General features: G+C 41.8%; 1 protein-coding gene across 2 annotated transcripts in view; it reads right to left on the reverse strand.

Moving 5' to 3' along the window:
- The window catches only part of UBE3A (ubiquitin protein ligase E3A), a 67,732-nt gene that overhangs the window by 25,206 nt on the left and 21,165 nt on the right, over window positions 1-21,361 (reverse strand). For both annotated transcript variants that reach the window (XM_019524820.1, XM_019524821.1), the window contains one exon: window positions 6,709-7,019. In XM_019524820.1, the coding sequence (XP_019380365.1) occupies window positions 6,709-7,019 (311 nt within the window). The remainder of the gene's footprint in view (window positions 1-6,708; window positions 7,020-21,361) is intronic.

The raw sequence follows: 21,361 nt of genomic DNA on the forward strand, positions 1-21,361 counted from the left end.
AGGTGCCCAGGCTTCTGTCTACAGTTTTAGTTAGTGTCAACATAAAACAACATTTCTAATACACTACATTTCTGGTTAAAATAATTTGTATACCATCCACTTGCAGTGTAATACCAGTTTTATTGTTTATACCTTCTAAGCATACTCGGGCTATTCTTTATATACTAATAACACAGGCACTGCTATATTAGAGCAATCCAATATTCTGTCTCCAACAGTGATCAGTACCGGATGCAAGTATTTTTCCACCAAACTAATATAGAATAAAGTGCTCACAGGGGAAGCTTCTTCCTAATCCACAAATTGCTGGTTACCTCATTCCCAGAAGTATGAGATTGTACAGATTGTAAGTGACTGTGGTCAGTCCAATGTGATCCATCAACATTTAATTGCTTTTTTGAAGTCTGGTTTCTCGCTGGTGTCAACATCATCTCATGGCAATACTCTGCAGGAAGTACTGTGTTGTACCACTTTAAAATATGCTACCTTTCAACTTCATTGTATATTCTTGGATTCTGAAAAGGGTAAGCTGAATCATCAAATTTGACGACTTAACATTCATCTTTGTCTCTCCAGCGTATTGCCTCTTATCGTCAACGACATTAAGCAAAACTATCTTTATTTTCTCCCTCTCGGAATATAAGCTTCTTTATGTCTCTTTCCATTTTTGCTACTTATTCTTAGGTTCCTATTTCTGCTAAACCTCCTTGGATGATCACAACTGGATATAATACTTTAGGTGAGAGCATTTAATTGATGTATGTAGTGATATTACAATATATAATATTTAATGATTTTTTTCTAAGCCACACCTTTTTTTTAAAAACATACTTTCATTTTATTTGCTACTGAACAGAGGTTATCACTGAGGCCTTTCACAACAACATCCACTATTTTCCCTGAATGGCTTGAGTTTTTAGGAGTCATTAATGTAAGAGTAGTTTAAAGTAATCCTTCTAAAGTTTCTTATTTTGACTTTAACAAATTTCATCTTTCACCATCCTACCCCATTGACTTAGTTTTGTTACACCCTCTTTGTTGCATCCACTTTGTCTCCTTTGTTCTCAGCAACTGTGAATTATCAGCTGTTCACTCTTTTTCCAGCTCTAACCCTGTAGTCCCAAGTATCTCTTGTTAACTGCTTGCCACAAATTGAACATTTACTCTAACTCTGTCTTTTCACAGCACCTGATGAAGTGAGCTTCCATTTACAAAAACATGTGCTGTAGTGCTGTATATACATGCATCTACTTTGGTTAGTTTATCATGTGCAAACTTACACTGTCTTCTGTAGTGGGGCCATGGACAGCAGCAAGGAACAGTTAAGACAGTGGCAGGAATATTTCCTGCAATACATGCCAGCAGCAGCCCCAACAGTAGTTGTCAAAATTCTTCCTTGGCTGTCCTGTGAACTTTCCTACCTCATTCAAACTCTGCACCTTTTCCTCAGATTGACTGGTTGTCACCTCTGCTTCTGCTCTTTTTTCTTGCATTGATTTGACAACAATTTCTGTCTTTGAGATCAGGTACAAAGGTCCTCACAGAATCATACAAAATTAGGGTTGGAAGGGACCTCAGGAGCTCAGCTAGTCCAACACCCTGCTCAAAGCAGGACCATCCCCAACTAGATCATTCCAGCCAGGGCTTTGTCAAGCCAGGCCTTAAAAGCCTCCAAGGATGGAGATTCCACCCCCTCTCTAGATAGCTGTTCCAGTGCTTCACCACCCTCTTAGTGAGAAAGTTTTTCCTAACAGCCAACTTTAACCTTCCTTGCTGCAACTTGAGACCACTGCTCCTTGTTCTGTCATCACTGAGAACAGACTCACTCCATCCTCTTTGGAACCAACCTTCAGATAGTTAAAGGCTGCTCAGTCCAACCCCAAATCCTTCTTGTTTGTGATCTGCAGCACTGCTCCCTTTGGAGACTGGCCTGAGTTAGGGGGTGGATCACTATTAGAGTTGTAATCATTGGTGCAGGCAGCTAAGGCAAATTCAATCATTTAAAAGTGGATTTGGATGCCTATGCTTTGGAGTGGCTGTTAAGCCTTGATCTATCTAGTCACTTGATAAGCTCTGAGTAGAGTCAAATGTAGAATCAAGTTGCTTACCCTGATTTTTGGCATTCTTAAGTTTGACTGCTGTTTCCCCAGCAACTGTGACTGCAAAAGGACGACATAATTTTTGGTTCCAAAGAAAATTAAAAGCCCCCGTAGGTTTTAGAAGGCACTTATGCTCTGCAGAGGATGGTCTGTCTGTCCCAGCAGCTATGGAGACTGATCAGTACTGGTGGGTGGAATTAGTACAAAGCAGCAGAGACTCGCAGATTGGTTTGCCTCCAATGATTCAAGGAGAATGTTATCTAGTGTCTATGTACCTACCTCTGGAAGACGAAATAAACTACAAACATTCTATTACATTTGGAAAGATTAAAGATATGAACACAGAATCCATTCTCACTACAAAAACCACTGCCAATAATTCTGAACAGACGGTGGGTCCCTTTTCCTACTCATTTGCCCATCTTGTCTATATAGACAGTGGGTCAGGTTCATTTCTTACTACATACTCCTACAGTGCTACCACAAATTAGGGCCCAATCAGGAAGTGCTACTGTACTACAAATACTACATTTATTTCAGTAAGATAGCCCTCCAATAATTAGAATCTATATAAGGAAAATTTATAAATTTGATACAATTTTCCAGGTATAGAATCTAATTATTGGAGGGTTGCCTTGAATTTATCCCTGTCCCACTGCTACCATAAGGAAAAAAAACCTGGGGGGGGGTCAGGTAGGCCTCTTGCCCTCTGCCTCCCTGACTTCTTCCTTCTTACTGTCTGATCCTGCTCTTCCTAAGTGCATAGAAGTCAGAAACAAATTTGAAAAGACTGACCTCGAAATAAACACAATGGTAGCAATTTGTATATAATACCCATAGACTAAGTTAATCTAGAATTGACACACGTTAGCTTTTTGAAAGCTAAGTTTTAATACAGGTATTCTGTAAACACACTTTTAAGCAGCACTTTGGCACCTACTTATATATAGTACAAACTCTGCATGATATTATTCCCAAGACAAAAGGCTCATGATTTACCATAGGCCCCAGCAGAGTGAAAAGCATTTCAAGCCATGATGACCCCACAGCTCAGCATCGCTCAGTACTCCAGATACCTCCCCCTACACAATGGATCCATGTGCTAATTAGCCCAACTCATGACTGGAACAAGGTGTTTTTGTAATAAGTCCTGGGATCCTCCAAAAACTTATATGCAGATGAAGTGCAGGGTAACCTGGTCCAACTCCACTTCATGGACTGGCAAACATTACCAAGCAGGGTCCCAAACTTCATGGAGGGCAGGGTCACACTAATCATATGCGACAGGCTGACAGAGGGGGATCCTGGGTGAACTGTTTGGGATCCCACTTGGTAATGTTTGCCAGCCATTTAAGGCTGGCGAAGAAACAGGAATCCCTGGAAATGGGATAGAACGGTGCAGCTCAGCTGTGGGAATGAAGACAAAGTTAAAATGTAGTGACTTCAAAGACAGTCAGTAATGAGGAGGTCTGCACTCAATGGGCACTAGCATATACCTTATTCAGATGGGCTGCACTAACAGCCTTGTGGTAGGCTCCCATCAGCATGCTTGCCCAACTGGGGCAATGCATTTTGAAGTTGCAGAATCATAGAAAATTAGGGTTGGAAGGACTTCAGGAGGTCATCTAGTCCAACCCCTCTCAAAACAGGACCAGCCCCAACTATATATCATCCCACCCAAGGCTTTGTCTAGCCAGGTCTTAAAAACCTCCAAGGATGGAGATTCCACAACTTCTCTGGGCAACCTGTTCCAGTGTTTCATTACCTGCCTAGTGAGAAAGTTATTTCTAATATCTAACCTAAACTTCCCTTGCTTCAACTTGAAACCACTGTTCCCTGCCACCACTAGGCTCCATCCTCTTTCAAACTCCCATTCAGATAGTTGAAGGTTGCTATTAAATCCCCACCTCTGTCTTCTCTTCTCCAGACTAAGTAAGCCCAATTCCCTTAGCCTCTCCTCATAAGTTGTGTGTCCCAGCCCCCTAACCATCTTTGTTACCCTCTGCTGGATTCTCACCAATTAGTCGACATTCTTTCTGTAATGGGGGGCCTAAAACTGGACCTAGTACTCCAGATGTGGCCTCACCAGTGCTGAAGACTCATGCTCAGTGCTGGCTGTGTTTAATAAGCTTCATAGCTGGTTTCCATTACTGAACACATGCTGCTTTTGGCAGCAGTTTAATGATGGACAATGTATTTAAAGAAGTTTCTGTGTATGTGAATGTAAGACACGGGACCTCCAAACCCATGCTGATTGGGGGTGGGGGGGAGGAAACCTCATCTTATATTCGAGTAAATATGGTACAGATGAATGGTTCACTCCAGAGGCTCCAGGTCTCTAAATTCTGTGTAGAAAAAACCCAAATAGTTATAGTTCCCCTTACATTTAATCATTAATGAACATGAACACTATGCATCACCAAATGTATTCCACAAGTACCTTTTTTTTTTAAACAATACTTTTTGAAGTGTAATTAGCTGCTCCATATTCAACACTTTAAATGTCTGTTACAAATAGGTTAGTTTGTGATGAAGAAAATGCAAAGTGACACTCATAGGATATTATTTTTTTTCATGGGGTAATTTACAAATGACTTTTTTAAATGCATTTCAGCTTACAGAATCATAGAAAAATAGGGCAAAATAGAAAAATAGAGGACCTTAGGTGGTCATCCAGTTGACAGTCTTAATCAAGACAGGATCCTCCCTACCTAAACTGACTCATCCTAAGTGTTTGTCTAACCTGCTCTTAAAAGTCTGAAAGGAGGAAGATTTTAACACCATCTCTGGGTAATCTGCTCCAGTATTTAACTACCCACTTAATTAGAAAGTTCTTTTCTAATATCCAACCTTAATTTGCCCTACTGTAAAGTATGACTGTTCTTCCTTTCTTTTCTCTCGTAATGATTGAGAATCTTCTATTACCATCAGCTTTATAACAACTGTCCATATATTTGAAGATGTAGCAGGTTTGGGGTTTTGCCTAGCTCAAAAGCCTCAAAACTCGACACAGTTCTTTATTTCCTGGGCACACCCGTCCCACAGGAAATCTCAAACATAAAATCAGTCCTCAATAACACAATTTAAAATAGTCCACACCAGGCACACTTACAGTCCTTGGTCTTCTCGAGCCCAGAAAGGTGCCGCCAGCTCTCTGCTGCTCCCTCCATATACTATCTTCCTCCTCAGGCTGTCTCTGACTCAGTGCTGGTGTGGTGCTGCTGCTTCCAGTCTTGCAGCCCTGGGCCTTTTCCCAGACCCTGCGTCTCGGACTGACTTTCTCTCCTCTCTCTCATTTGCCTCTCCCTGGGAGTCTATCTGGTTTCCTCTGGCTCCTCTCCCTAGGAGCCTTTTAGCTTCCCATGGCCAGCCAATTATGTGGCCTCCTAGCAGCCTGTAATTACTCCTAACTGGTCTGTAGCCCCTGCCAGCCTGAGGGGCACAGCCCCTACCTGCCAGTCTGCTACAGAAAACTTATCATACCTGTCCCCACCGTGACCTCCCATAACTTCTAACACTTTCTTGCATGTGTCCACTATAACTTTCAGGTCTTTTTCTGCAGCCCAGCCTGTCATTCCCCAATTTATGTTTGCACATGTGATTGCTCCACCTGAAATGCAGTACTCATGCAGGTGTACATATAAAGAAAGTATCTTCATATGGAAGTTTTCAGTTAAAAACCAAGCTATTAGCCTTCTCCATCTATATTACAAGTCAGCAATGTTCAGCCTTTCTGTAACAACCTTATCCATAAGGAATTTTTTTGGGAGGCTGACATTCTGGTTGGTATTTGAGAGTCTAGTACACTGAGGAAGAGGGTTTATGGCTAAAAGTGGGTAATATTTCAAACCAAGACAAAAACAGATTTGAGCTGCAATGGATCCTTTTGCCTTTGCAAGAAATCCTGTTGTTTCCACTGTTGCTTACCTCCTTTACTTGTCTTGTTTTCCAACAAGAAATTGGGGCCAGCAAAGAAAGGTGCAATTTTGTGATTCCAATATACACTGAGGAGTCATGAAACTGAGCATGAAACTAACAGCACTTAAGCATCCATAAAAAAAATAGCATATGATAAACTTCTGAGATTAGAAGAATTCCTTCCCGACTATGGTTACCATTTTCACACAGTGATTTTTAGTGTTCATCACAGAAGAGATACAGGAGAGAAATTCAAAGAAATCGCTAAATGTCAAACTTTGGGGTACATTTCTGCCTGGTAGAAATTATCATTTGGAAGGACAATGCTCCCATTCTTTCATGAACCCAATATCTCTGGCCAAACTACATCACCTGTAATCCCATGTGTTCGGCTTTCTAAAAAAGTGGCCGGCCAACTCCTGAGTCGCAAAATTTCTTTAAATGCATGATTTCTATTCCTTCTGCAGCAAAACTATAGCCCTGGAAGCCTAATCTACATATAGAGCTTAGTAGGACAAGAAAAAATAGCTAATTTAGAATATATTCTGAACATTTTGCAGCATTTGTTCTATTCCAATTATAAAATGCAGCCCAATATTGAGTTCTTAAAAAGGAATGAGGAGAGTGAAATCCATATGCTTCCAAAAACACCGTGGTAAGTTATTTGTATGAAAAGTCTAGAATGTCTTACCTTTAAAATCATCTCTTGGGCCTTGCATTTCCTTCTTGTTCATTTTTCTGTCAGTGCAGGAATTGTTATGGGCACCTTTGGAATTGTTTTCTAGGTATGCCGAGCTTGTTCCTTTCTTGGAGGGATGAGGATCACAGAGTTTTGCATTAATCTTATAAAGCTCGAGGGCCTTAATGGCTGCTGCATTGTTATCCATACGAAGAAAAGTTGGACAGGAAGCACAAAATTCATTCGTGCAGGCTTCATTTCCACAGCCCTCTGTTAACTGGTGGTAGTAGCGTTCTATTAGATGCTTTGCAGCTGCTCGCTTCCTGTACCAAACATTCAAACAGTAAGCACAAGGATTAGTATGGCTTTTATTTACAAAGCTCATTCAAAAGTATCAGCAAGGCAGAGATTAGTCAGACACTGAAATAAAGCCTTTCTGATAAAGAGGACACACATCAAGAGATTCTGAAAATGTACGATTCTTATTTTGATAGATAGAAGTATATTTATCACACAATTTAGTTTGTGGTCACATGTAAATGGAAGATGAAGCCTCTTTTCATATATAGAGTGTTTTTCAGTTACCAGAAGCTCCCAGTTCTGCATTCTGTTTTTACATTTCTATATACTATGACACTTTTGCAGGGGAAAACCAAGTCATTCTATTAAAACTTAACCCAATTCAAGTAGCTCCAAATCAGAAATCTAGAATTAACTGTCAAGAAGTTTATTTGCTACCTATGGAGACTTTTTACCATCTTTACTTTTGCTTGTGCCTGAGGAAGGGTGTATTTGCCCAAAAGCTTGCAGAAAAAGATTTTTTTTTTGTGATTACTTAGTTGGTCTAATAAAAAGTATCATCTCTGAACCAAGAGTTCTAGTGCTTTGCATTTCTTTTAGTCTCAGACCAATAAGTCTACCAAATACATCCCTGAATCATTACAGGCAACATTCAACCAGTTCACTTACTGACCTGTTGAATATGCTTCCATGTTGCTATTACACAATATGAACATCTTACATGCTTATTGTTTTATCAAACTATTTGAGTGGCATAATTCTGTCCAAACTGAGAAACATCCACTGGATTAATTTAGGACCCAACTACTAACATGGATAACGTCGTTGCGGGTTAAAATTATTCAGCAGCTAACAGGTACTTGAATTGCGCACTTACAGGTACTCTAATTTATGAAGTACAAACCTGAACCATGGATAAATGACAGAAGGGAGCTGACATACAGAATGACGCAGCTAATATTAACTATTAAAAAAAAATATCTCTAGTATGCCAAGGATGCAAATCCTTTATGAACCTGGGCACTTCTGCAGCACTGCTGGAGCAAAAATGGCTCTAACAATTCTAAATTTATTCAGTTATTTACCAATTAAAGCATTCAGTCTCTGGATAATTTTACTACTGAAAATACTGTAATAAAAGGGAAACTCAAGCCTAGTATCTTTCTCCTTACCCAATAAGGCATTTGAGTTTGAGTGTTTTTTCAAAGAGTCTTCCTTTCTTTTCCTAATTATATTTAAAATATAAAATAGTTAAGTGTCATGCACTGCCATGATGAAGCTCATTTACACTTAGTATTTAAACCAGTAAAAAAACAAATTGGGCAGTAAATGAATTGAACTATGCATCTTGAAAAAAGAACATGCAAATATTTAAAAGCTGCTTGAAGTTTTTGCATAATCAGAAAAAAAAAAGAAAGTGCAGCTCATCCAATGCAAAAAGCCTATTTCTTTCCCTTAATTGTTTGGAATATTTTACATGTATTTTTTTTCCTTAAATTATTCTTACATTAGGAGAAAAGGAAATTAGCCATTTTAACAAAAATGGCAACTATAAGAAGAGGGACAGACAACATTCTGGGCTTTTTAACATTTTAGTAAGTAAGAAGGTCTACACCTAGACTTTTTTTTATATTCTACAACTAAATCTTTCCCTTTTCTCTTACTCAACCTAGACAGAACAAGCCATCTTTCAGTACAATACAATATGTGCTATTTAGTTGGAATTAGTTTAATAAGGGAAATTATTCTGTCTTTATCAGATCATATTTGAAATGACTGCTATAATGGCAGACATAATGAATATGGAGGACTGAGTTGTGTAATCTATAACAGGAATTTTACTCTAACAGGAGTTATCTTTGCTCCTGTACTCATCATGATGGAAAAGCAAAGAATTTTCATGCATAACGCATTACATTAACCATTTCCAAATATGCTATAAAGTTTTTGAAGAATCATTTACATGACTTCTAGTATCCATGATTTTCAGGGTCAGCCTGAAAGCAGATTTGATCAAAATGGGGCAGGTATATTCTTCCTTAGAAGGATAAACTACAACTGTTTTTAAAAGGAATTTTATATCACACAAAAATCATCTTATTCCCATGTGCTAAATGAAAGAAAGGCTAGAGATTATTTTACAACCTGAAATGGGTCTCTAACATACAAACAGAAGTCACTCAAGACGCTTGCTTTAGTTCTAATCACAGGATCTCCATGTCTAAATGTCGATTGCCTTCTCTTTGGTTACCACAGGCTACCGCCACTTAAGAAGTTTGTTTCAGGTAAATTAAGCTAACTGTCCTTATTCAGAAACATTTTTCTTTCAACATATAACCAACACTGTATGTACTTGTCCTAAACTGTGAAGCACTCTGATACCAAAGCTTGAAGACTGCACAACAGTTTCAGTTAAATTACAAGTGAGGCTTTTATTTAATTCAGTATGGAACCTGTTATTCCTAAGGCAGTGGTGCTAAGCCTTTTTTGTCCAGCGGGCTGGATGGGCCAGAGTATCTCCAACATTAATTCATACTCCAATATTAACCTATTATTTCATTTGACATTTTATACTGCTTCTAAATTTACCAATTTTCAATGCACTGCAGTTTCTTTTTAATGAAATGCATAACTGAATACTCAAAATTAAGCACTGTATTTAATATTTGGAAATTGTACTTCCTGGTTGGGGCCTTTGGTGTTTCTGGAAGACAGAGAAAGTGTAGATTTTTGAGGTGACAAAATTACTTGAATATAAAATGATGAAGAAGAAAAACATTCTTGCAGTTAAGGCATTGTGCTAGGACTAACAGACCAGGTTCAATTCCTGACTGGTAGGTTTCCAATGTGGCCAGGGCCAGGCCAGGTCATTTGGTCACGGCTTTTAAAAAAATGGGTTCCTAAAGTGAAACTCTTAAGTTAGCAATTAAGGTCCTAAGTAAGTGGACCTGATTTTCAAAAGTTCAGAGCACTCAGCAACACTTGTTGACTTAAAGCCATTAAACTGATGATGGTTTGTCCACATGGAAAGTCAGTGTGCAGCAAACTAGGGTGTGAATTCACAGTGCACTGGATACTCCACACTAAGCTCCCGTAAGGGACTCCTAGTGTGCTTTAATTACAGGCAAAAATCTCTCTCACCAACTCTCCATACATGTGGAGTACATAGTACATTTACACTGTAGCATACTTCACCCTAATTTTCCCATGTACACTAGGCCCTGAAGTAGGGTATTTGCCCTAGAGTAGGAATAATTGCAACTGTTTGATAACACTGATACAGTTACACCAATGCAAAATACTGGCCTGTCTTTCATTGCGATGACACATTTGCAGAGGAGGGTATGCACTGAAGCAGTCATCCTCAGTGCAAAGAGATATACAGAGCATAATCAGGGGCTTAAGACTAGATTCAGTAAAGGACTTTGGAAGTTATGCATCACACCATGTAACTTTAGGCACCTGGCTCCTGAGTGAAAACGAGAACCCAGAGAGTGATTTCTAGGCTCTCTGAACAAGACACTGAGAGAGTTAAGCACTTGAGATATTTGTAGGTGTAATGTACAAATTAAACTAAAATACATTTTTTCAAAACTGAAATAATTTTGTTTCTAGGTGCTGCAGAAAAACAAGTGATTTTCCTAGAAGAACCACATTTAATTGTACTGACAATTACTTTTGTAGAATAATGGGAAAACAAACCAAAAACCACCCCTTCGTACATACTCCAAAATTCAATACAAATAATCAAAATGTCACAGAGGGGTTTCAGTTTTAATTGGGACTTCCTGTGACTGATCCTCATTTTCAGTTTCCAAATGTTCACATAGAGATTTATTTTGGATTTAAAAATTAAAATCGGGAGGCCTAATATTTGTATTGAAACTGGTATGGGACTGATTATGGTGGCTTTGTTGTACTGAACCACTCCATCAGTTTTTATTTAAAAGGAGCAAAAAGTTAAGACTAAATAGTAACAAGTGGACCTGTTTCTAAAACAAAGAACAAGTTACAGAGAGCAAACATATTACCTAAAAGAAACATTTACAACAAAATGGGAGAAATGTTTTAAGTATGACTTTAGAAGAAATTTAGAAGTCTAACTTTTTCTATGGCTAACACAAGACAAGGAACTCACATAAAACATCAAAGCTATTGGTGTTAACCAAAATTATAAGTATCTGCAAAAACACCTTTAAGCGAACACATTTTGGCATGAAGAATACACTTAAATTCATATATATATATATATATAGGAATTACTAGTAGTACGAAACATGCTGGATGCTTCTTTAAAAAAAATTATAAAATAAAAATATATAATGTTTTCATTTGAAAGAAACCAAAATGATATACATTACATGCATCTTTTACTGCATCAGTACAATAAAGATTTTTATACACTGACATTAGAAAGGCATATCCATTAATACTCAGTGAAGTTCAACATCCTCTTAACAAATTCATTAGGAATTCAGAAGTGCCAAGACAATCTTGGCAAAGTAAAAGTTTCTTTTTCAAACCAAAACAAAACCAAAGAAAGGATAGATTTCCTAAATTTCTATCATCTATCAATATGCCTCAAATAGAAACTGAGGGAAAAATCAGTGTCCATTTTCGAGTTTTCTTTTGAATTAAAAACATTTGTCTTTGGCCTACCTATTTTGCTTGCTTAGCATAACAATAACAGGGCCAGAACAAATATAAACTGAAATCTCATAGGTATGCATTACCAACATAGTACTTCAGTACTTTCACTGATTGAAACAGTAATGCTGTTTAGGGAGATTAATGCATCAACTATGTTTTTAGCCCAAGCAGTTTCAAACAATGGCTCATCCTAAAAAGAAATGCATTTTACATCGTTCAAAGCCATAAAAGTGAAAAGTTCATGAACAACTTTGTTTCTAAACAATGACAGCAAGTCATAGAATCACAGAAATAGGGTCGGAAGGGACCTTGTAGATCTTAAGTCCGACCCCCTGCCTTGGCAGGAGAAAAAAAGTATTAATCATCAGTAAAAAAGCACATATTATAGGACACATAGGGCACATTCCTGTGAGTGGGAATGTGCACTTCCCCGTTTCTTCTGGTGCATGGTACATTGCCCCGGGTGGGGTAGGAGAGGCTGAAGCCAGAACCGGGGCTTGCCCCAGCAGCCTTATCTCGGGTCCTGGGGGCCTCCAGGAGCTGCAGCCATCCTGCAGCATGGAGCCTGGCCACCAGCTGGAGTGTGGCTCCAGCCAGCCAGGGTCCAGTCTCAGGCAGTGTGTGCTGCCGCCATGTGCGCTGCCTCATTTTATTAGATGCAGTTTTTTTTGACACAGGGATCTCCTGAATATATAAGTTTACACTTTACTCTTCCCTACTTTTCCCTAGCTTAAAAGGACTCTTAGCCCCAGAGCATGTGCAATTACTTTTTCAGTAGGTTTCAAAACTAAATGCATTAGAAGGGGACTAGGATTCTCCTCATAGTAATAAAAAGTATAGAAAATAAGATTTTTTTTATTTTGGTCAAAGAGATATCCTATTAGATCATGGTGAGGTCTGTGCTTACATGAAAAGTTGTATAGCTATAATCCAGAGGTGTCAAACTCATCTTGTGGGCTGGGCTCTAGCCTGGGGCAGCTGGTGGCAGCAACTTGCCACAGCAGCAGCAGCAATCATCACTGTACTGGAAGAGCAAATGGTGGCAGGTTGAGTAGCTGCTTGCCATGGTGGAGGTGTACAAGCAGCAGTGGGCCAGGCAGCCGCAGGGAAACCAAGAGCTGTGTTGCACAACCCTTGCTTGCCCCTTGCCCCTAACCTGTCCAATGGGGCCACATCCAATGGGGACATAGGGCTCCAGGTTCTGTGGGAGACCTTGCTCAATGCTATCCATGCTCCTGAATTACCTGGCCCACCACTAGCCTGGCAGGCCAGATGAAGCGGCTTTGTGGTTCAGCTCTTTCACAGCCCTATTAGGTGCTCTTTTCATGTACTCACAGCAGACACCTTGGTTATCTCCACTATCCTTATAATACAATACATTTATATCACGTTACAAATTCTATTGCAAACTATCAGTTGAACTTGCATTTGAACTCCTTTTCACAGAAAAGTTGGGCTGGAAAAGACCTCAAGAGGTCACCTAATTCAACCCCCTGCTCAAGGTAGGATCATCCTCATCCAAGCCAGCCTGTACAAGTGCTTATTTAACTTATTCCTAAAACCACAAACAATCCTGAAGCACAACTACAAGACACTGACTTGAAACACCAAAAACACCTTAACTTGCCACAGGGAAGGCATGGGTATGAGGGCACTGTCATGTGTCCCACTGCTGCAAGGGTTATTAAAATTGCTGCTACAGAGGAAGGCAAAAATCCCTACAGTCCATGCCAATCTGATTGTGGGGTAAAATTCCTCCCTCACCCAAATGTGGTGATTAGTTTGGCCCTGAGCAGCTGGGCAAGAACCCTCTAACCAGTCAAAACCCCTAGCCTTAGTTGCAGCCAACACCAATGTTTTTAAGGCAAGAAAAACCCTGACACCTACAGCAACAGGAAAGGAAAAAAACTCCTTCCACACTCCATGTGGCAACCAGGAAAGCTGAGAAGCATGGGATAAACCAAACACCCACTCTGCTCTGCAACCTGGGCACAGCAAGCAACTGAACACATCACACCTCCAACCTGAACAGCCCAAACTCCCCTTTCTGTAATACTATCCTCTCTGTAAACTTATCTCAGATCCTTTCATCCTTTTTTTTTTGTAACTATGCTGGTTGTGGAGTTCTCCTTCATTCTCTTGCTGCTAAGCACACTCCTCTTTACTACCCACCCTGCTTTGGGCTGCAGAGCTCTTCTTGTGATCTCCCACTGATCTGTGCATGGTGGGCTACCAACTTTTGGATGATCCCTGATCAATGCTTATCCAACCTCTTCCTGAAAACTTCTGATGAAGGAGGCTTCCCTTGGCAAACCTATTACACTGTATTCTAGAAAGCAGCCATATCCAGGAAGAGTGTTTGATGCAACAGTGTTAGGACCTTCCTTGCAGAAGTCAAGATAATGTTGGATTTTACTGTCTCACCTGCTCACCAACGGAAGTGTTCCAATGGAACAAATGATAAAAAGAAAGTTTACACAACTAAAGTTTTTTCCCATTCTGTTGGCAAGGGTTTGAGTCCATTCCTAACCACCCACCTTTATGTCAAGAAAGCAATTCCATATCTGACTGGAGTAAGACTTCTGTCTGCCACCTGGCAGCCAAATGAAAACACATGTGAACACTTCCATGCCTTCTGCTGGCTGTCATGGTCCATGAAGGAGCTTGTAACTTCCCAGGATGTACTTTATACTTTGACAGCACGGTGGCTGAGCAGAACTACTATAAATACCAGGGTGTAAATTTAACTCTGGTCAGAGGTGGCTGCTGTCTGTCATCAGAACTTCAGGGCAGAGCAAGGAAAGTAAAGACCAGAGCCAGAGGCTATTTAAAAGGCAGATGTCAATTTGATAAGAGAGGTGACCAATGCCACGTACCAAAAAGGACTTATGGAAGGACTGCCAAATCTGAATGCTGACCTACTTCAGACTTACTGAAGTGGTGAGATCAGACATGACAAGAGTGAATGGTACAGCTTTGTTTGTAGAGACCTATAGTTCTAGAGTGCTTTTAAAAGTAAGGGCTGGAGATGTCCAAGACAGTGGTTTTGGTGTTTAAGATAGTGGGACTTCAGATTTCAATGTGCAAAACAGGACTTCTGGAAGGAGGGCTGAGCCTTAAAAACCCTGAGCCAGAAACATCAGCTAAACTACCAGGTGCACCTGGCTGTGAAGCACACGGGACCCAGTAGCTGGAAATGTAAAAGCAGAAATGATTAGTAAAATGTGGATGTCATTTATAATACCACATTATACCTCAGAGCTGCACAGATATACTGAGAGAATTTTTGGTGCTGGCTAATATTTCTGGAAGGACTGTTGCAGATCCATCCATTCTGAGATCTGCAATGAAGCATCTGGTACTAATATATCATCTTTGTAATTAACAGATGAGTTTGGTACTTAAGTCCTGACCAGAGTGCTTTGAAGATTCACTGCATGTTGGATTTACTGGCAGCTGGATACTTTTTAAACATTGTTTAAGCATGCTGGTAATTTCTTTTTTTAAGGCATTCTATCCAGGACTTGAAAGCATAGGAGTGATACCTCAAAAAAACCCGACAAACTGTTCAGTCCCTGATCAAATAAGTATCAGCTATGTATATTCATATGAAATAGAACATTTGTACTTTCTTGGAAGCTGCTGGAGCATTTTCCTTTCTCCAGTCTATGATTTCTGTGACAAAGGAACAAGACTGAAAACTCAGTATTGTAACACACGCACACACCTGGTAGTAGTATAACAGAAAGAGCAGCTAATGCAGCTCCATGCTGAGCTGACCATGCACCAGATACAACTGGAAAAAAAATGATGGAAATAGGAGGGCTTTAAAACCCCTAGGTTATGCAACAAAGTACAAAATGAGAAGCCTCCAGAAATTCAATGTCTCATCAAAATACCACACACCAGCTTTCTTAGGCTGAGAGAGACCTGAGGCAATACAGTCAAGATCAGATACAGACCAACCAGAAAAGAAGCTTGGACGTTTTGGAGGAAGTGAAATAATAGCTGGTATCCCAATGACTAAAACCCCACAGATCAATCTGGAACAGTCTTCAGAAAGTTAAACTAGTCAGAGCAGGAAGTTACTGCTGGTGTACAACAGAAGCAGGAAGAAGGAGGTACTCAATTACAAATAAGAAATCAGGAAATGGAAGGAGGTCCATAAGAAACATGTATAAATATCTTCAAATTTAAATAAATTATGAGCTAATAACAATTCATACATGGTAAGAATAGAGCTGAGTGGGAATCTGAAGAAATTTCAGCTAGCATAAGAGCCACGCTGTACCATATACTAGAAAGGGTAGGAAAAATGTGTCAAAATGGCATCCTTTTAAATGGCCCTTCTTGCAGATTAAAAAAAAAGAAAGAAAAAAAAAAGGAAAGAACATGAATGTATTTAACCCTTTTCACTTATATTTTTCTACCTTAGCTGCAGGTGGCAATCCATACGGCATTTAACACCATGTGCCAGCAGAGTGCAGGAGTAGACTAGAACAATCACAGCACCCCACCAACATAAGCAATTAATATATTCACTGCAGAATTAGCAAAACTGTAACTGACTTTGGAAATCCCTATATTCTGAGTGGCAGAATCTGCTAGAGCATGGCTGGTGGTCAAATTTATTCCATGAAGCAATTTTAGACCTGATCACAGAGCCCAGAAATCAGTGGCAGGCGGCTTCTGCAGCAATAAAGTGATCTGCATAAGGGAGTAGCTGGATGGCAAGAAGAAATGATAATGGCCATTTTCAGAGGTGTTGGCCTGCCATTAAGCAAGCAACATTATAAAAGTTATTTCACTTCTGAAAGTTGTGGATCCCTGTACTACAGTACAGTATACAGATTTGAAATCTGTAGTTATTTTTTCACCTATACAGTGGGTAAAATGGCATCCAGAATTAGCATGTTGGGAACTGTGTAATATAGAGAAATACAGCATACTTTTCCATTGTAAAGAGCAGTGTATATCTTGAAGGCTGCTAGATGCACAGCCATACAACTGCTTAGTTATTCTGTTTCAGGATCTTCAGTCCTGCAAGTATTTGGTGTAGAATTACCATATGATTACTGTTCAGATAACTTTAATCCGAGTAGCCAAAATGCAAAAATCTGCTGGGAATTAATCTGATCATTACCTCACTAGCTCAATCCAACTAAAAATGTTCAGTCTGAGTAAAATAAAAAGATACCTGCCTCAGCTTCATTTCTATCAGCTCCAAATTTTACAAGGAAAATAAAACAGATCAGTAAAACCACTAAAAGGAACAGTTTTGAGTCTTTTTACTTCCAGAATATCTGTGGTACTTGCGTATTGGCCATTGTTATAATAGCCACCATCTTTAATTCATTTATCGTCACAGTGGGAGTGTCTACATGAGACGCTGACTGTGGAGTAGCCGAATAATACTGTGCAGTAGCATGTCACAGCACCAACAGTGCTAATACGCTACTGGGCAGTATTATTAGGCTAGTGTGCAGTAGCATTACTTGAAAAGCATTTGCTGGTGTTACTGCACAGTAACTCCAGTTGTCATCAGTTATTTAGTACTTGATTATACAAGCATTAAATAAATGTGCAGCAACCACTGAGCAGTAGCGTCTCATGTAGATGTGTCCAGTGAGGTACAGGGCAATCTAAAGGTCGTATCAAATAATTCTCATAGGCCTCTGATTACCTAAAATCATTAGACACTTCAATTTAAGAGGGTCTGTAACTCAAGTTCCCAATCAACTAGGCTTCCGTGGAGTCACCTAAGAACCGGTGGACATGGAGAACACCCAGTTCAGGGCAATACACAGTATCTTTAGCAACATTCATTCTCAAATCCTGGTGGTGGTCTCAAGGATTTTTGCACAGCTTACTGGTTAAAGCACCTGGGACACCTGGGTTACAGACCAATCCCAGCAAGGAAGGATTTCAAACCCACTTCTTTCCCACGGGGGTATCTCCTACTGACAGCTGCACCTTGGTCACTGGGCAGCCCATGAATGCAAGAAATAAAGGGGAAAGAAGGAGAAAAGCTAGAAGGAACAGGGGTGGGCCAGAGGACTTTAGTCCAGGAGTGGGCCAGAGGGCTGCTTACTGAGTTTTGGTGAACTTTCAAGGGCCACAAGGGTAGCCCCACCCCCTGGTCATCATTTTGGGACCGGAAATCCTGCCCAACCCTTGCCTCTGGAAGTCCTCCCCCTTGCCCCCTGAAGTATGCGTTTTGGGAGGGAAGGGTTGCCATCTTGGAACCAGAAAAAAAAGACAAATCATAAGCTATACACAAATCATACACGACAAACAGGTCCAAAGAGGTGATACTTCCCCTCTCTGCAGGCACTCATCAGGCTGCAGTTGGAGTACTGTGTCCAGTTTTGGGCGCTGCACTTCAAGAGGGATGTGGACAACCTCAAGAGGGTTCACAGGAGGGCCACTTGTATGATTAGGGGCCTGCAGGTAAAGCCCTATGAGGAGAGATTGAGGGACCTGGATCTCTTCAGCCTCTGCAAGAGAAGGCTGAGAAGTGATCTTGTGGCTGCCTACAAATTCATTGGGAGATGGGGGGAAGCAAGGAATAGGAGATGCTCTGTTTACCAGGGTACCCCTTAGAATAACTAGGAACAATGGTTACAAACGGACAGCAGATTTAAGTTAGGCATCAGGAAGAACTTCTTTATGGTAAGGGTTGCCAAAATCTGGAATGGGCTTCCAAGAGAGGTGGTGCTCTCCCCTACCTTGGGGGTCTTTAAGAGGAAGCTAGACATGCACCTGGCTGAGGTCGTCTGACCCCAGTGCTCTTTCCTGCCCAGAGCACGGGGTCAGACTCGATGATCTGCTAAGGTCCCTTCCGATCCTAACATCTATGAACTAAAAGTTAAACACCAACTATAACATATTTTAATTTTATTACAAAAAATATTTTTGTCATGATTTGTGTAGTGTATATCGAGGTGATGGCATTATAAATTCAAATATACAATCTTTTTCTTGTAGTGTGTGTGTGGGGGGAAGGGTTCGTCAGGGGATGGGGCTGTGTGCGTGTGGGTCAACAGGGTATTTCGGGAATGTGTGCATTTATGTGGGGGGGGGTTATGGGAGTACGGTGTGTGGCATTTGTGGGATCTGGGAGGGGGGGTGAGGTCCCCCCCACACACTCCCCACCATGGTGCACAGCCCCCACTGCTGGTGGCAGGAGCAGGTGGCAGGTGGTCGTGCCCCATGCAGGTGCTGCTGCCTGGTGGCACATGGCTCCAGCCAGCACTGCATGTAGTGGCAAGGAGTGCAGCCCAGCTGGCTGTTTTTATCACGTGGGGCTCCATGTGGCGCATGTGTAGCTCCCAGCACTCATGTGCCACTGGGGGAAGTCCCCTGTGATGGACCCGAAGGCCTTTGATGCTCTACCATGCAGGACCCAGGACTCTGTTGGGAAGCAGGGGGCGCAGCTCCTTTCCATTTCCGGTGGAGTCCAGGGACCTGCAAGCAAGATTCCCTCTCAGGTGCGCATGTGTGCGGCTGCACACAACTAAAAGTGTGGCTGTGCACAGCTTTTTCAAGGCCGTGCACCAGGGGAAGCTGGGGGGGGAGCCTGACACGGGCTCTGCTGGCTCCAGGGAAGTGCTCTGATCCCCCGCATCAGGGCCTGGGAGTGGAGCACTTCCCCGGAGCTGCCAGAGCCCACCCAGCCCCCTACCCCAGCCTCCATCCCTGCCTTGCCTCACCTTGGGGAGGAGCTGCTGCCTGCTCCGAGTGAGGCTCTGCCGGCTCTGGGACACTGCTTTGCTCCCCTGCATCACCTCAGGGAGCGAGGAGGCACATAGCATCAGGGCTGGGGAGCACAGCAGTGTCCTGGAGCCAGCAGAGCCTCACTGGGGCAGGCAGCAGCTCCTCCCCGAGGTGAGGCAAGGTAGGGATGGAGGCAGGTGCGGGCGGCTGGCGTGGGCTCCGGGGAAGTGCTCCACTACCCGGCCCTGATGCGGGGGAGTGGAGCACTTCCCTGGAGCCGGGGAGCCTGCACCAGGCTCTGGCTCCAGCACCTGGCCCCCGGCCCCTGGCTCTAGCCCCCAGCCTCCGGCCCCTGGCCCCTTCGGTAAGTGTCCCATGCCAGACTGAGGTGGCACGCTCATGGACCGCTGCTCCTTAGAGGGAAGATTGCCTGCAAAGCATGAAGCAGCAAAGGCAGCTGCCTCTATGGCTTGCGGCTTCCCTTGGTGGTGCATGAGGGCTGGAAGCTACATGTGCACTGCTGGGAGTCCCATGTGATACAGGTGGGCCAGCCTGGCTGAGCTCTTTGCCACCATGCAGCAATGGCTGGAGTAGTGTACCACTGGGTGGCAGTGCCTGCATGGGGCACGAGTGCCCTGAGCACCTGCCACCTGCTGCTACCGCCACTAGTGATGAGAAGTTAGGACTGTTCTCTTCCAAGGAAATGCCCACATCACATGATTAAAATTATGCTCCATCTTGCCTGTTTTCTTTTTAGCCTCATGAATCTGGTGTTCCTGGCCAGGTGGAAAGTGCTCTCCACAGTCTGTTCTATACCCTGTTGGTTAGAGCACTCCACTGGGAAAAGGGAGATGTGGGTTTGAGCTCCTCTAGGTGGGACACTTAGGTCTCCCACTCCCTGAACAAGTACTCCAACTCAACTGGTCTCAAAGAAGGGCACCAAGACCCAACTGGGCATTTCTGAGAGGAGAATGCTGTTCACAACCAAACACTATCAGCATGCAGTAGGAACCTCCCTTCTGCGGAGCATGCTGGGTTACAGGATGATGAATGCATCCCTTAGTTGGGTGCCTAAGCCCTAAAGGAGTGAGTCTGTAACCCTTCCTGTCACTCCTCTTGTGCTTACTACCTAGTATTTTCTTTTGGCTTCCTCTCGGTACCTGCTAGCTCAGTACCTAACCAATGTAGATCATCCTTTGGAGGTAGATAACATTCTCTGCTAACAAAGGTATTCTAGGTACCTAATCCATACAATCTGGATCAGTGTCCCAGAAAAAGACTCAAATGTTACTTTACCTTAAAAAAAAAAAAATTAAGTGGAGAATTTGAATCTGGATCCAAGTAAATGGACCATGGTCATACGAGAAGTCAGTGGCAGAGAAAAGGAGATTTGGGTTCAATTCAAAGGCCAATATTGATGGCCTGGCCACTGGGCTATCCTTCTTGTTAAATTAGTTTGGAGCATCTCCCTAAGTCAAGGTACTCATCTACAATATTTGTACTTGCATTGCTTGAATGCCAGCGTTTTCCTTCCCAACCATAAAAGAACATTAGAGAGAATCTGTTGAGAATAGCTTTTCTGTAGAAAAGGAAAGTCCTGAGTAACTTTCTTCTAATTGCTTTTTTTACATTTAAAACTGGAGTGAACATTTCTGCTTACACTGAGCATACTTTTACTTAAACTCTATTCCTCAGCTGATAGACAGCAGCTCTGGAGTCTCTTTGGCTACAAAAAGATGTCATATTTTTCCCTGGGATAAACCACTTTATTCTGGGACAAAGTGCAACTGTTCAGACATGCATGTCTGTTGTTCCACAATAAATCCTAAAAAGTTTCATGGCATACAAAGTATGAACGGTTTATCTTGGGAGATCACAAAGTGCATCTGAATGGTTATCCTGGAACTGCATCATTGAATCAATGGTAGAAAAGCAGTGGTGCATTTAGCTGCTCACCAGGGAGCCAGGTTTTCTGTTTCCCACAGAAAAGCAAAGTAAA

The sequence above is a fragment of the Gavialis gangeticus genome, unplaced genomic scaffold, assembly GCF_001723915.1.
Source record: "Gavialis gangeticus isolate Ggan-Ray unplaced genomic scaffold, GavGan_comp1, whole genome shotgun sequence".
NCBI lineage: Eukaryota > Metazoa > Chordata > Crocodylia > Gavialidae > Gavialis > Gavialis gangeticus.